At 48.8% G+C, this 16,337-nt stretch overlaps 2 protein-coding genes across 4 annotated transcripts in view; one reads left to right on the top strand and one right to left on the bottom strand.

Annotated features, from left to right (window-relative positions):
• LOC126543125 (histone-lysine N-methyltransferase PRDM7-like) overlaps window positions 1-16,337 on the bottom strand; it is a 111,181-nt gene that overhangs the window by 47,379 nt on the left and 47,465 nt on the right. The gene's annotated exons all lie outside the window — the stretch shown is intronic.
• Window positions 1-16,337, top strand: part of LOC126543399 (monocarboxylate transporter 12-like) — a 32,883-nt gene that overhangs the window by 5,005 nt on the left and 11,541 nt on the right. Inside the window, exons 2-3 of the mRNA XM_050190521.2 lie at window positions 132-275; window positions 3,294-4,292. Coding sequence (XP_050046478.2) covers window positions 132-275; window positions 3,294-4,292 — 1,143 coding nt within the window. The remainder of the gene's footprint in view (window positions 1-131; window positions 276-3,293; window positions 4,293-16,337) is intronic.

The following is a 16,337-nucleotide window of genomic DNA, read 5'->3' as shown; positions in this document are numbered from 1 at the left end:
ACTTCAAAAGCAAATATGCGCTTCAGATATCCTTGGTTCTCAGGAAAAATATCGAGCAATATCAAGCAAATCTTTTGACAATGAAACCAATAAAACTGTTTGTGAACAGCAATGCCAATGCTTCTTCGCAGGTCCCATCACTGGAACCCTAGCCCAGCACTTTCAGATATCGACACTCCTGGTTGTAGGCTGCTTTCTAGCTTCCCTTCCGGTCTGCGCCAGCTACTTCGCCAACGGGGTGCCCTTCCTCATCGTAAGCCTGGGGATCTTGCATGGTCAGTAGCGATAACTAATAGTTTTGCCAAAGAAAGTAAAGCGTAAATAAGCTTTTCTATTCATTACGAACATCATCAAAATCGAATTTATAAACTGCTCATTTCAGATGAGCTGACTACAAACAAGATGCCTGACAAATTTTTGGCAACGGCAGGTCGTGAACGCTCTGTGTTGAATATCTCAAAGCATAAAGACAGCAAAGCATAGGAATGCCAGTATACTCCTAGCTGCCATATAAAGGGAATTTCAAATTGATTATATTATAAATGATGAAGATAAACAAACATTGGAATTCACTTGGTGCTGAACACAAGACAGAAAAATAACAAAGAAAGTAACAGCTCCGCCGAAAAAGTGAGAAAAAGGTGGTTTGTAGTTTTGTCGGTCGTGCAAATTGAACTAAATATTCGGTTACTAAGTAATAAAACAAGCGTGGTACGGGATCACAGGCAGACATGAAGAGATGTCACTCGATGACCATGAAATTAACACTCGCTGTCGCAGCGCTGGCGTGATGAAGAGCGCCGGCAGCGGGAAGCGGACGCATCGTGCGGCTTCTCATTCCACCGCGCACGAAGACCGATATTCGGTCGTTCTTAGGTGTCGCCGGCTACTATCAGAGGTACATCCCCAGGTACTCTGATATCGCGGCTCCCCTCACGGATGCTCTAAGGAAAACAGAGCCCCAAACAGTCGTATGGGACGAGACAAAGGAAAGAGCTTTTAGCGCCCTAAAGAGCGCCCTAACAAGCCAGCCTGTGCTACGATCGCCAGACTACACAAAAGGGTTCGTTGTTCAGTGCGATGCTAGTGAGCGAGGCATGGGCGTTGTACTGTGCCAACGGGAAAATGGAGAAGTGGAACACCCCGTCCTGTATGCTAGTCGTAAGCTGACCAGTCGTGAGCAGGCGTACAGCGCCACCGAGAAAGAGTGTGCGTGTCTCGTGTGGGCCGTTCAGAAATTGTCATGCTACCTAGCCGGCTCGAGGTTTATCATTGAGACGGATCACTGCCCTCTCCAATGGCTGCAGACCATCTCTCCCAAAAATGGCCGCCTCCTGCGCTGGAGCCTCGCTTTGCAACAATATTCCTTTGAGGTGCGTTACAAAAAGGGGAGTCTCAACGGTAACGCCGATGGCTTAAGTCGAAGCCCCTAACGTAAGAATCAGCCTCAAAGTTATTTGTTACTGATGTTTTTCTTCCTGTGGCAGGATTTTTAACATATTGCTTTTGTGTAGTGTTTCAAAGTGATGACGTGCTTTCTAGTGCAATTTTCCAATTTGTGGACGCGTTCTGAGTGCTGCTAGGCTACTGTAAGGAACTAGGCAGTGGTATAAAAGGGAAAAGAGCCTGGCAGGACTTGGTGAGGGTTGTTTCGTGCTTGCTGACTGAGCGGTTGAGTTTCGGCGTAGTTCTAACGCTTGCTGGGAACGAGAACAAAAATGTCAACTCTCCCGAAGTCACTTTGCAGTGTCCTGTGTGAACCTGAACGAGAGAACGAGGCCTTCTCTGTGCGCTGCGCTCAAGAAACGCCGACGGACGCCCGACTTCGGTTATGAGCATCATCGAGCGACATCCCTCCGGACAGCGGATGCAGTCCCCTGACCATCGGGATCTCCTTCCCCCGGCGGGGCGGTCTGTTACGTTTCGCCTACGACGCGCGGTATAGCCGGCGCGGATGCAACGGACGCCGGGGCTTCGTTCAAAGCAGCGGACATTTTGGCCCGTTCAGCGCCGCCGATACGCCTCCCCGCCAAGCGCGTCCAGGCATGTTTCAATGCCACGTGTCTTCAAGTGTGCGTGTGTGTGTGCATGTTGGTGCCCACGCTTGTCAAAGCGCGGCAGCCGGGGAGAGGAGCTCCCCAAGTGTGAAGCGAGGAGGTCTGACCGGCGCCGGCTCGGCGGATGCGTCACTACACTCGTCTCAACATGTCTCTCAGCCTGTCCGTGCCCAGTCACGTGCGCCTCTATCGAGGCGTTGCCTCTTGCCCTCAACTCCGAGAGTATAAGAGCACCTGCCCCCGGATGCCAAGGGGGAGGCTCCGATTTCTTCCGTTGAGTTACGTGCTCTCCCGTCTCTCCTCTTCGGTCGACCTGATCGCCCGCTCTTTTGCGATGCTAGAATAAACAAGTTGTTCTGTTACCAGTCGACTCATGCTTTGCCAGGACCTTCGGATGCTTCCAGTTGTGCCCAAGGCCGCCAGGCCAACGCTACCCTTGGGGCTTGCGACCCATTTGCAACCACTCGTGCTAGCGGTGCGATTGCAATAACGGGAGTCAGCGCTGGGATTCCGACAGTAGGCAATAAGGACAAAAGATTGTGCTCTCTGTACATGTAACGTTGTTCATTGTTGAATAGCATTCGTTTCATTGTAGGTAATTTCAATCTGTTTCGCGCCCTTGTGTAATACCCTGTTAAGGGTCTTTAAGGGTTAATAGATTATGATGCTGATGAAATCTTCCCCTGGCTTTGTCTAATTGGAGCTTTATTTAGAAGCAACATAAAAATAAAGAATACCTATACTCGAGAAGCGGCACAGTGGCATAGTTTGAAAATAAGGGCAATATTTCAAGGTTGTGGAAAACAGGATATTTTTTTTACAACTCAGTTGCGCTAAATTGACACGTTTGCTGAACACTGTATTGTTTCGAATGATTTGCATGACCCCTCTATGCTACTCGTATCTAAAGGCAGATGTCATGGCATTTCATCCTCGTGGTAAACTAATGCATCTGAGAACCCACCATTTCCTCGAATGTCACCTTACCACGCGTCAACTTTTCAGCAACCAGATAAACACACTGTTTCCAGATTTTCTGTAAAAAAAAACTGGCACAGCTTGATAATCCAGTGCACCAATTGTAGTCAACAACTGGAGTGGCCTACTGACTGTTCAGGTGCTAATTAACCATGAACGCAATTCATTGCCCTTCATTGTGATTAGAAGAAAATGCATACTGGCTATAACTACATTTTGCGCTATACAACATTTACAGTTTTCTTTTGCTCTGCGCAGGGTGCGGTTTGTCCCTGCTAACGTTGGGATATGCTGCCGTCAACCAGAGCGTCACCAAGAATAAGGCGCTCGCATCGGGCATCACCATCGGAGGCTCTGTGGTCGGTGGCATTATCTTCCCGCCTGTCATGCAGTTCCTTTTTGATGAGTACGGGACAAAAGGTGGCCTCCTTGTCTTCGGCGCCATCATGCTCAACTCTACGGCAGCAGCGCTCTTCACGAGGCCGTCTTGGCGACGGGACGTCGTACCACGGGACTTGGAAAAAAGCACGCAAATTCCCACAACTACGCACCTCTCCGAGGTCGCGAACACAGGCATTTATGAGGCCAACGGTGATGCCCAAGGACTGGGAGATAACGTGCTCAACTACTGTGATAGCAACTCGTTGAGTAGCTGCAACGGGACAGCGGGTCTCAATGCGCCTCTGAATAACAGTGCATGTAAAAAGATATCTACGTGTGAAAGAGTTGTCGTTGCCGCGGTTAAGCCTCTACGCGGCCAGGCTCAGCGACCTCCACCGAACACTTGGGCGAAGTGGCTCTCCTTCTTGAAGAATCCGAGGTTCTACCTCGTCGCTTATACGTTGGGTCAGATCTGGTACTTAAACACGACGCTTCTCACGGTAGTGGTGGACTTCGCGGTGGAGCGTGGGATCCCCAAGTGGGACGCCGTCTCGCTTGTCACGTTCATAACCGCGCCCGATCTTGTGTCGAGATTCGTGTCGGGGCCCATAACCGACAAAGGTCTTCTGAGGAAGAGCGCTATGATGGTCCTGTGCCTAACAGCGAACGGCATCGCTCATCTACTTATGCCGTTTTTTGACTCGTACCCTGCTCTGGCGGCGCTCTCGGCGCTCTCCGGGTCGTGCAACGGCGTCGCTGTGACGCACATTTTCGTTCTGTGCGGGGAGCTCGTCGATCCGGTGACCTTCGGCCTGTGCATGGGCGCTGCAAATTTCGGGGCTGCGTTTGCGCTGCTCGAGAGGCCACTCATGATCGGTAAGTGCTTGGCACTATGCAAGACACAGGTTGCATACCCATGCAAAGCCCCTGAGGAATGAAAATTTCGTCGTTTTTTTTGCCAACAGCGCTAAGTTGAGACTAAGTTAAGAAAAAGCCGTAGGTGTGTGTAATGATCCATCGGTTTGTACCTGAGAACTGTGCCACCGGAAATTTAAGCTTACCAATTGCAGTGCTGTAGCGAAACAACATTGCCTGTGCGCGGGGCCTGTATATTACGATGGTTCGCTTCATGTTTCTTGTTTTTTTTTCTTCATTACTTGTAACGTACCTGTGTTGTCGACATAGGTTGTAACTCAGGCTGTGTATACTCAGCAGCACTGTTGATAAGAACACAAGAATGAATAAGTCAGCACTGCAAGTTTCCATTCGCGCAACTCGGCCAAAGTGTCGCCTTTCTACCACCGTTTACATTCCTGCAAATTTACACCGGAATACAGCATTTTCTTTTGTGACAGCAGCTGCATTTTGCAAAATTTCTCAGTAACTCCATACATAGCCAATATGAAGTGATCAAATTACTTGAACAACAGATAGCTCGCGCTACCCGCTTCATTGTAAGGCCGTTTTAAGCGAGAATATCAAAAGGTGCCAATAAACTAATCCATGGTCATAGTACATTTGCCCAGAAATTCCCAGTAATGTCGCCCAGCCTACCGATCTGACGAAATACAGTCGATTCCGACAGGGAACCTATCGGCATTATTTGGAAAACCCCTTATAAAAATGACTATTGAAACGTTGTTCGCATATTCTTGATAAATTCTTGACTCTGTAGCATTTCAACAATACGTCAACAATTATTGAAAGCACAGAGCAATAATTAATAACAGCAAAGTCATTGACTAAATGCTGTTCATATATGGTCAATTTATATTGAGTATTTTCGAGCAATTGTTGAGTGTTCTCAACAATAAAGTTGTTGACTAAATGCTGTTAACTAATTATTGAATAACATTGATTCTTATAGAGCAATATTGAGTTTCGACGTATGTGTGAAAACCAAACACGCATGTTTATGTGTGCGTCTTTTGACACATATATTGTTTTGTTGATCACTTCATCACCATTGCAGATATACAGGGTGTTGTTTCACGTTACCTGAACCATAGACGTATCTAACGAGTGGGCAGGGGTACAGTGCCCCCGGCCGTTATAGTGCATCAACATTTCAAATGAAACCTAGCGATAGCGATATCTGACACTATTATGAAGTGTTATATATATATATATACATATATATATATATATATATATATATATTTATATATATATATACTTTATAACAGCGCCAGATATCGCTATCGCTACGTTTTATTTGAAATGTTGATACACTTCTTGAAAATCTCTCTCATTCACACACGTTTTCTTATGCCGGGTATCCCAGCTAACTTTAGCCAGTTTAAAGATAGGGGAAGGCCACGTAGCTGGATATAACGAAGGTAATCTTGTTTGCCGTCGCTTGATGATACTCAAATTCTTTTTTTCATTCCGACTAATTGGGTAAATATTCTTAATGAATTATTCGACTTCCTAAATATTGTTACGTAGGAAGACGCAGACGAAAAGCTATGTACAAATATATTTACAAGGAAAATACGCTGCGCTTGGCCAAGAGGCAACAGCCCGCGCTAGCTTCTAATCGTCGTCGTCGTCTTCACACTGCTGGCCTTTCGTGATCGCGCATATTGTGCCGTAGCACTACCCCCGGCTGCAAAAGCGCCGTCCCGGAGCGACTAAAGATCGGACTCGGAAGCAGTGTAGTAGGCCTTGAGCCTACTGACGTGTACGACATCACTAGATGCCACAGGAGAGGACGAGGTTGAGGCCACAGGAGCAATTTCGTAAGTCACAGGCGTCACCTGGCGCAGCACGCGGTAGGGCCCTGTGTATCGCGAAAGGAGCTTCTCTGAAAGTCCGACGTGACGAGAGGGCGACCACAGGAGCACGAGCGCACCAGGTGAAAACTGTACGTCACGATGGCGGGCGTTGTACTGACACTGCTGAGTGGTCTGTGAGGCCGTCAGTCGAGCACGGGCAAGCTGGCGTGCATGGTCAGCGAGGGCGATGGCGTCGCGCGCATACTCGCTTGTTGAGACCGCAGCAGGAGGAAGTGCCGTGTCTAGGGGCAAGGTAGGTTCGCGACCGTACAGTAGATAAAAGGGAGAAAATCCGGCGGTGTCGTGCCGGGAAGAATTCTACGCAAATGTTACGTAAGGAAGGGCAATGTCCCAGTCGTGGTGGTCCTTGGAAACGTACTTGGCCAGCATATCGGTAAGAGTACGGTTTAACCGCTCTGTCAGGCCATTGGTTTGAGGATGGTATGAAGTAGTCAGTTTGTGTTGAATGGAGCAGGAACGCACAATGTCAGCGATAACTTTCGAGAGGAAGTTTCGACCACGGTCAGTCAGCAGCTGTCGCGGGGCGCCATGAAGCAAGATAATGTCACGCAAGAGAAAGTCCGCGACGTCAGTGGCGCAGCTGGTAGGGAGAGCCCGAGTGATAGCGTATCGGGTGGCGTAATCAGTCGCGACGGCTACCCATTTGTTCCCAGAAGATGACGTGGGAAAGGGACCGAGCAGGTCTAATCCAACACGAAAGAACGGTTCCACAGGGACGGTGATCGGCTGGAGATGACCGGCAGGTAGCACCTGAGGTGTCTTCCGACGCTGGCAGGGATCACAGGCAGCAACATAGCGTCGAACGGAGCGAGCGAGACCAGGCCAATAGAAGCGGCGGCGGACGCGGTCGTACGTGCGGGTTACCCCAAGATGTCCTGAAGTGGGTGCGTCATGCATCTCAAAGAGCACAGTCTGTCGTAGCTGTTTTGGCACGACAAGAAGAAGGTCAGAGCCGTCAGGGAGGAAGTTCCTTCGATACAGAATGCCACCCTGGAGGACATATCGGCGAACGGATGCGTCGGTAGGTGTAGAGCGCAGACGCTCGATAAGTGCTCGCAGCGATAGGTCTCGGTACTGCTCATCGGCGATGTTACCGAAGGCAGAGACAGAGAAAATGCCGTTGGCGCTACTACTGTCGGCGTCGTCAGGCTCGTCGACCGGGTAGCGAGACAGGCAGTCAGCGTCCTTGTGTAGTCGGCCAGATTTATAGGTGACAGTATACGAATATTCTTGGAGGCGTAAGGCCCAGCGACCAAGTCTTCCTGTAGGATCTTTCAGTGAGCATAACCAGCAAAGCGCGTGATGGTCTGTGACAACGGAAAAGGATCGGCCATATAAGTATGGGCGGAATTTCGCAACCGCCCAAACTAGGGCCAGACACTCACGCTCAGTGATGGAATAGTTGCGCTCCGCGGGTGAGAGGAGCCTGCTGGCGTAAGCTATAACACGGTCGTGGCCACGCTGGCGTTGTGCCAGTACTGCTCCAATTCCGTGACCGCTGGCATCAGTACGGACTTCGGTAGGCGCAGAAGGATCGAAATGGGCCAAAACGGGAGGCGTTGTGAGAATGTCGATTAGATGAGAGAATGCAGAGGCCTCGTTATCGCCCCACTGGAAAGGAGCGTCTTTTTTCAAAAGGTCGGTTAGTGGTCGTGCTATGGCGGCGAAATTTCTCACGAAACGGCGAAAGTACGAACAAAGGCCGATGAAGCTGCGCACATCCTTGACACACTTCGGAACAGGGAAGTGCGTAACAGCATGGATCTTGCCTGGGTCCGGTTGCACTCCGTTCGCGTCAACGAGATGTCCAAGGACGGTAATCTGGCGACGGCCGAATTGGCACTTCGATGCGTTGAGTTGCAGACCGGCTCGCCGAAAAACGTCCAGGACTGCTGAGAGGCGCTCGAGGTGCGTAGCGAACGTTGGGGAGAATACGATAACGTCGTCCAAGTAGCACAGGCACGTGGACCATTTGAAACCGTGAAGAAGGGAGTCCATCATGCGTTCAAAAGTGGCAGGGGCGTTACATAGACCGAACGGCATCACTTTGAATTGATAAAGACCGTCGGGTGTGACAAAAGCAGTCTTCTCGCGGTCGAGATCGTCCACGGCAATCTGCCAGTAGCCGGAGCGAAGGTCAATAGAAGAAAAATAGCGAGCACCGTGGAGGCAGTCAAGGGCGTCATCAATCCGAGGTAGGGGATACACGTCCTTTTTGGTAACCCTGTTAAGGTGCCGATAATCCACGCAAAAGCGCCATGAGCCATCCTTCTTTTTGACCAGTACTACAGGTGACGCCCATGGACTATATGATGGTTCAATAATGTTCTTGGCAAGCATTTTGCGAACTTCTGCGTGAATAACTTGACGCTCAGCTGGTGACACTCGATACGGGCGGCGATGAATAGGAGGGGCATCGCCGGTATTAATGCGATGTTTGACAGCTGTAGTTTGGGCTAAAGGACGATCGTTAAAGTCAAAAATATCGTGGTAGGAAAACAGAACGCGGTAGAGTTCACGAGCGTGCTCGGAGGGCAAGTCGGGGGCAATCATTTTCCGTAAGTCAGCGATGGTACAATTTGCCGACTGCGATGGTAGAGGAGTATCGGATGAAGTGTCGTCTACTGCAATGGATGCTACTGAGTGATCCTCGAATGAACAAAGCTGGGCCAAAGACATCCCACGTGGCAGCACTTGTGTCGTCAAGCCAAAGTTGACCACTGGCAGGCAGACGCAATTCGCCGTAATAGATAAAACTGTATGGGGTACTGTGATCCCATGTGTAAGGAGGACGTCTTGCATAGGAGCCGCGATGTAGTGACCGTCGGGGACTGGTGGGGATGACACTAGGTCAACGTAGGTCAGTGCCGAAGGTGGCAAGCGAACGAAGTCGGCGGAACTGAGGCGACTGGGGTGTGGTTCAGCAGGATCCAGAACAGGCAGGTCAAGGCGGAGAGTACTGGCGGAACAATCGATGAGAGCAGAATGTGCGGAAAGGAAGTCTAAGCCGAGGATGATGTCGTGGGGACAGTGGGCGATGACTGTGAATAGCACGATTGTTGAGCGATCGGCGAAGGAGACGCGGGCGGTACACATACCAATTACGGGGGCTGTTCCGCCATCGGCGACACGGACAACAGGCGTCGTGGCGGGCGTGATAATTTTCTTGAGCCGGTTACGAAGGTCAGCGCTCATTACGGACAAATGCGCCCCAGTGTCTATGAGAGCAGACACAGAAACACCGTCGACTTGCACGTCAAGAAGGTTCAGATGAGTGGGCAAAGTCAGTAGAGGATTTGGCGGCGTAGGGAGCAATGCAGCGTCACCTCGAGGCGCTGCATCGTCTAGTTTTCCGGCTGGGAGCGGCGTCCGAAGGGAGTCGGCGAATAGGAGCGACGGGGCTGGGGAGAGCGAGATTGTCGTCGTTGGGGCGAAGGCGAACGAGAATAGGGGCGGTTCGTTGCAGGAGAATCAGTGGCGGCATTATCGGAGCGTGCGGCATAGGGACGAGAAGGGCCACCTGAGGGGCGAGAGTAGGCAGTATAAGTAGGCCGGCTCGGGGAACTCCAGCGACTACGACAGTGCCGAGAAATGTGCCCGATTCGATGGCAGTGGAAACAAATAGGCTTGTCGTCAGCAGTGCGCCATTCAGATGGGTTGCGGAAACGTGGTGGGTAAGAAGATGCGGGACGGGGCGAAATCGAAGAAGCCGGGCGGGTATTAGGGCGATGGGCCGAGCAGATGGTGTGAAGACCCATGTTTTCAAACTCCTGGCGGACAACTGCCTGGATCAATGAGACCGTGACTGCAGATGTGTTGGTGGGACTGGAGTCGAAGGCAGCCGGATAGGCGGCCTCGATCTCACGCCGAACGATCCTGGTAACATCGGCAGTGTTGTTGGGACGAGGAGCGTCGGCACAGGAAGATGTCGCTGGGGTGTTGGGCAGACGGGCAAACTGCTGGTCAATACGTCGGCTTTTGGCGAGTTCCAGGCGGCGGCACTCTCTTATAACAGCATCCACCGTCGCTACGTTGTTGCAAACGAGCAAGTTGAAGGCGTCATCGGCAATGCCTTTGAGGATGTGGGAAACCTTGTCTGACTCAGTCATGTGGGTGTCAACTTTGCGGCACAGAGCCAAGACGTCCTGAATGTACGTGACATAGGGCTCTGTTGACGTCTGCACACGGCCGGAAAGCGCCTTCTGCGCGGCAAGTTGTTGACCGTAGGGGTTGCCGAACAAGTCTCGAAGCTGTGTCTTAAGTGAATCCCAACTGGTGAGCTCATCTTCGTGCGTGCGATACCAAACTCGAGGTGTGCCACCGAGGTAAAAGACTACGTTGGCGAGCATAATAGTAGGGTCCCACCGGTTATTGCGGCTGACGTGTTCATACAGGCTGATCCAGTCATCGACGTCTTCCCCATCTTGGCCCGAGAATACGCCAGGATCACGGGGAGCGGGGAGAGTGATGTAGGTCGTCGAAGTGGCAGCAGGTGTCGGAGCCGGCGGAGTCGGGTTGTCGTCGCCGGGAGCCATGAAGGAAGGCTCGACGTACCGTCCACTGCGAAGCTCCGTGACGAGGTACAGGGAACGTCCACCTCCACCAGATATGTTACGTAGGAAGACGCAGACGAAAAGCTATGTACAAATATATTTACAAGGAAAATACGCTGCGCTTGGCCAAGAGGCAACAGCCCGCGCTAGCTTCTAATCGTCGTCGTCGTCTTCACACTGCTGGCCTTTCGTGATCGCGCATATTGTGCCGTAGCAATATTATAGTTAGATGAAAAGTCTCAATGCGAAAATTACCGCACCACTGGCCGCTTGAGGCACTTTGCGTGTATTCGCGGGCTGCTTTCCCGCTCGGCAAAATACTTTTATGTGGCACGTATTGAGCAGCAGAAAGCTGTATAGCTAGTTTTTAATGTCTCTCTACAATTTTCTCATTGACATGTTAAATTACGTAACACACCCTGCGCGCGCGCGCGCACACACACACACACATACGTATATATACGAGTGCAGGATAAAGGTATGTATGGTTGCCGCAAGGTTTTATGTGAAAGGTTGATGCACTTCTTGGATAGCAACTTTCTCTCGTCCACGCCCATTCTTTCTTATAGAGGGTGTTTCAGCTAACTTTCGTCAGTTTAAAAATATGCCGATACACTCTGAAACGGGGCGACCAAATGCATGTTGCTCACTTTTGTATGTAGTGTGTCACGCTATTTTCGTAACTTTCTTAATTAGATAATTGCTCAAGATAATTTCACCAACTTTTGAAGCAACAAAGCTTGACGAAAAATTCCAATTAGAAAGTAGTAGAGAACTTTGCAAAATGAGCGATTAGGCAATTTATAACTTTCTATCTATTAAGTAATATTTTTTTGCAGCTTACGGCGGATGCCCGCGGAAAAAAAATACCACGTGACATACCCGCTTGCACGCCGTGATTGCAGCGCTTCCAAACTGCCGCATAAAACGCGACAGGGCAGTGACGAAGGCGCTGACTGTGCTATTTACGCCAGCGATGTGCTTCTCTCGCGGCGGTTATGATAGCGATGAGCAGACGGGTGTTCACACAGGCTAAATGTTACGTTCGTTTTGATGATACCACACTTTGATTATGAGCCACGCCGTAGTGAGGGACTGCGGATTTATTTCGACCACCTGGGGTTCTTTATCCTGTACCGAACACACGGTACACTGGCGTTTGTGCACTTCTCCCCCATCGAAATGCAGCCGCCGCGGCCGGCATTACATCCCACGCAATCGGCTTAGTAGCGCAACACCTCAGCCACTACACCACCACGACAGGTGCGACGGAGAAAGTAGTGAACATCATTTTTAAAGAATGCGTTTAGCTTAGATGTTACTCCTTGGCGCACAATAGAACGAAAAGTATGGCCGATGTCTACGACATGGTGCTCATATCTTACATGGTGGCCAAAGTCTTTTCTGTGGCATAGACGGGGTGCTGGCCGATCTGCTGGGAATTTGCTTGGCCACCAAGCACAATCTGCACTGCTATACTTTTCCGGTGGCAAATCGTATACCGCAGAAGCACACACATATTTTTAAAGAGTGGGACGACAGAACTTCTGCGGTTTGCCATGATTTCGAACAAGCACAAACCGCGAGATTTCTGTACTTTTCTGGTCAATAGTTAGGGTTCACCTGGTTGCTGCAAGCATTACTCTTCTTTTTTAATCCAAACGATGAAAACTGTGTGCGCACACATGGAGTGGCGTTCGCGACGTTTGAATATTGCGCCATTTCCCGCGCACTCCATTAGCTCCTGCTGGCACACTCCGTTACTGCGACTTAAGAAAGTAGTTCATCGAAGAAGCGAAGCAGAAAACTTTCGTACACTTGTTAATCGCAGCAATTTTGTTCAGCAACAACATTATTTTACGAAATTGGTTATTAAATGTTGCGATTCATAATGATATAAGCGTCTATTTGTATGCATTCGCAAGTGTACTTCCATGATGGCGCGTTTGCGCTGTTGACGCTTCGGCGCATTCCGGCGTTTGTGCACGCCGTTTGCTTGTGAGCTTCCTGGATTTTCTGCGTTCTTTCTGTGCTTCGTTGTGACTTCTTTGGAATATTCCTGCATGCTGCTCATTTTTATGGGCTTGTTGCCTCTAAGATCGCCATGATCGCCTCCGACTCAGCGACATCAAAGGTGAGCGAGTGTTTTGAATTGCCCTTGTTCGTCCATTGCGACGTGGTGAGCAAAAGCACGAAAATGAGTACCGCGCCTGTGCGTGTGTGCCGCGCTTCCGTTGTCTAGTTTTCATTTCTATTACTATCCTTCCGCTGTGAGAATTAGTTATACAGCACTAGATTGTGGTATTGAACATGGAGTTTTGTCCTGGCTTAAGGTCACATTCCGCTTGTTGTGACGTAAGGCAGCTATGTGGTCTCAGCAAAAACAGGGCATGTTGCACGCCACCATTGCTAGTAGCGTGTTCGAGCACCGACTGACTTAGCCTTATTAATGAGCGCAAAACAATGCGACGTGAAACCATCGGAACTGTACTGTAATCGAAGATATTTCGTTTGCACCACGACGTCTAGTACATGGCGTGTGAGCGGGCTTGTAGCAACCAGGGGCGGTGGGATCGGCGACAGTGTATTCTGCTGCGCTGTTCGCTTCAGGATCCAGTGCCCCCGCGTTGCTGCAAGGCCGCTGACACGCCATACGGTCATAGTTCGCGCGATGAGAAAAAGCATAGGAGGCAATGGCGCGATAATAATAAAGAATTTCAAGGGTGTACGTGCAATTCAACGTGATACGTGAGATAAAATAGGGGTGGTGCGACCGAGTGCTGCGAAATCATCGAGTTATGCGCCTTGCCAACCACGTGCGTTTTGTTTCCGCTTTCTTTTTTCATCTGCTCCGTTCGACGCCATCGAGTGCTTCGCGCACACGGCTTCGCGTGGGCTATCTTTGCATTCACGGAAAAGGCAGATTCCATGGCACTCCAGGTCCTACTTTACTGGGATTCAACATTCAAAATAATGTAATAGCGTGACATTTCAGCTTTTCGCACTTAAGTAACTGATTGATATAACAAAGTTTTAAAATCAGTAAAGGAACAAAGTCTCGGGACATATCTGCCATGTCATCCCTCTGTGTTTCCGGGCGGCATGTATACGTTATCGGTAACATAAACGTCAATATTTAGCAAAGTTTCCTGTGACCATAGAAGTAGCTAGTTATGTCAAAAAGCTATGGTTGCTTTTAATTATTACACTATAGAGAGAACAGATTGAAAGGGAAGCGCATCGTTGTGAACTAAGCGATGGTTTGCCACAAGCATGGAATAATGCTTTGTCGCTGGAGCAGTTCTGTGAAATAATTTCTTGGAGATTAAGCAAACCTTTAGTAGCATCACGTAGACGGGGAGCAAAAAATGCAACACTGGGGTTTTAAATGTAGGAGCTGCCTTTAAGATGTGGCCATTACAGCTAAGTAGATGAGCACAAATAATTTTTAAGTTAAGGAGAGGAATGAGAAATCAGTTATATAACCAACTCACACTGCAGTGGGCAAGAGCAGCCACACTTTGTTTTCAATTAGTCATTTATATCCGTCAATTTATGTCAGCCTAATGACCCATGTAGCTCTTTTGGTTGTTTTGATGCACCGTGGCTTCACGTTTTAATACTGACATCTTTTTTCAGATTCAAAATGAGCTGGGAGACAGCCCAGCTGGAACGCAAAAGGTGAATTTTTTTGCCATTCATTCTGTAGCGTAACCATGATCAAATGCAGTGCTGCCGTGAAAATTCATTGCAGCGAGCAGAAAAAAAACATTGCTGATGCAGCTGCAAGCATTTCCTGCTGTGATCAATTGGTCCACAGTGCCTGAAGTAGCAGACATAGTGCCTTTAAGCACTCATCTGAAAGACTTTGCAACTGCACCGGGACTGGGAGTGAATTTCAGTGTCACTTGTTAACATACTAAAAGTAGAATGTGCCTTGGAGAGGGTATATCCCGATATAAGTGGGGCATTCAGAAACTTGGTGTGCACTTGAGTAGTCTACGTGAGGGCAAATCTTTCTAGTTTTACCAGAATAAAGCTGTTATGAACTATGTCATACAGCAGTGCACTGCTAGGGGTATCAAACCAAAACAGTAGCACCCATTGAGAAAGTTGGTTGAAGAACGAGCAATGATTAGGGCTTTCTGCATTGCAAGGGCCAAATTCCAGAAAGATAGATGCCGAGCTGGACGGTGTGCAGTGCCGGTCACGACATACTGTAGCCAGTGTGGCATGAATCTCCTTGGCATTGTGTCTCTTTAAGATGCAGAAATTGCATCACTCCTCATAAAACAACTGGAAATGGGAAGGTTGAGGGAAGGTGGCCGGGCTTCCCTCTGGAGCAGCCAGTGCATGCCCTCTGCTATACTGACGATCCTACCTTAATGAGAACCAGTGATGCATGTTATCCTATTATGCAGCCAAATGCATTCGTTGTTTTGTTTTAAAGCGACACTAATGACACAATAAATCTGTTGCAAAAGAAGCATCATTTTGCATATATACTCCTGTTAATTTTTGGTAGTTGGTTGATTATTAGAGAAAATAAAGCTCAAAGTTACATTTTCTGAGTATCGCCCCGAAATCTTCGTGCTGACACCTCATTGTCACATCGTGGATTTTAAGTATTTTTACAAACTTGGGTCGTTTTGTTCAACGAAAGTTCCTGACGCTTTTAATTTGGGTTTTTGTCTTTTTGGGAATACAATGAAAAACATCTTTGTTTGCAAAAAAATGCTACACCTCAACAGACGCCACCGATTTCCATGACGTCACAGCAAGCTGGTGTGGCGACTTCAAGCCAGAAGTGCCACCAATCTTTCCTCTTGCGCCTTTTACAGTTTACTCAGCCTCTTGTCCCGGTACGAGTGCATCTCTTGAATTGTTGGAAGGTCATTTACAGATACATCTGAAATTATTTTTATCTTTAGTGCTTTCATGTCGTGGTTGCTTAGTGGCGTTGGCACGGCGCCGCTAAGCATGAGGTCACAGGATGAACAACCGCATTTTGATTGAGCTGAAACGCAAAACTGCCCGTGTATTGTGCAGACCGAGGTGGTCAAAATTATTCCGGAGTTCCCCACTATGGCGTGCCTCAAGATCAGATTGTCGTTTTGACATGTAAAACGTCAGAATTTAATTACTTGATTTTTCTTTCGTGATCCGTTAAGCTGTAGCATTCATTATCTCTGGAAAAAATTCATGCTCAAAGTATTCTCCTTAAAAATTTATAAAGCAGTAGATATAAATGTCTACTTACATTTTATTTAGTGGTGATGCATGATGACTATTCTTATAACGGTGGCACTAGCGAGACAGAATTGTATTACAGTGTGTGAGGGCACGATGATGCATATCGAGGAAATGACCGAGGTCCCAGACGTGGACATCAACTGACTGTCCACAAACTCCTGAGTTCACTCCGTGATCTTGTGCAGCCTGCGCTTGGCAAGTCGATTAATTTATTTGATGAGGTGGTTTTGTGGGTTATGTACATTTAATACAGCAGAGTGGAATCTTCCATATAACTTCTGGAGCACAGCAACGGAACCTGATGTGTAGTGGTAATC

The sequence above is a fragment of the Dermacentor andersoni genome, chromosome 10 (genome assembly GCF_023375885.2).
Source record: "Dermacentor andersoni chromosome 10, qqDerAnde1_hic_scaffold, whole genome shotgun sequence".
NCBI classification, from domain to species: domain Eukaryota; kingdom Metazoa; phylum Arthropoda; class Arachnida; order Ixodida; family Ixodidae; genus Dermacentor; species Dermacentor andersoni.
Note: the sequence above shows the minus strand (reverse complement) of the source record. Positions and strands in the feature narration are given on the sequence as shown.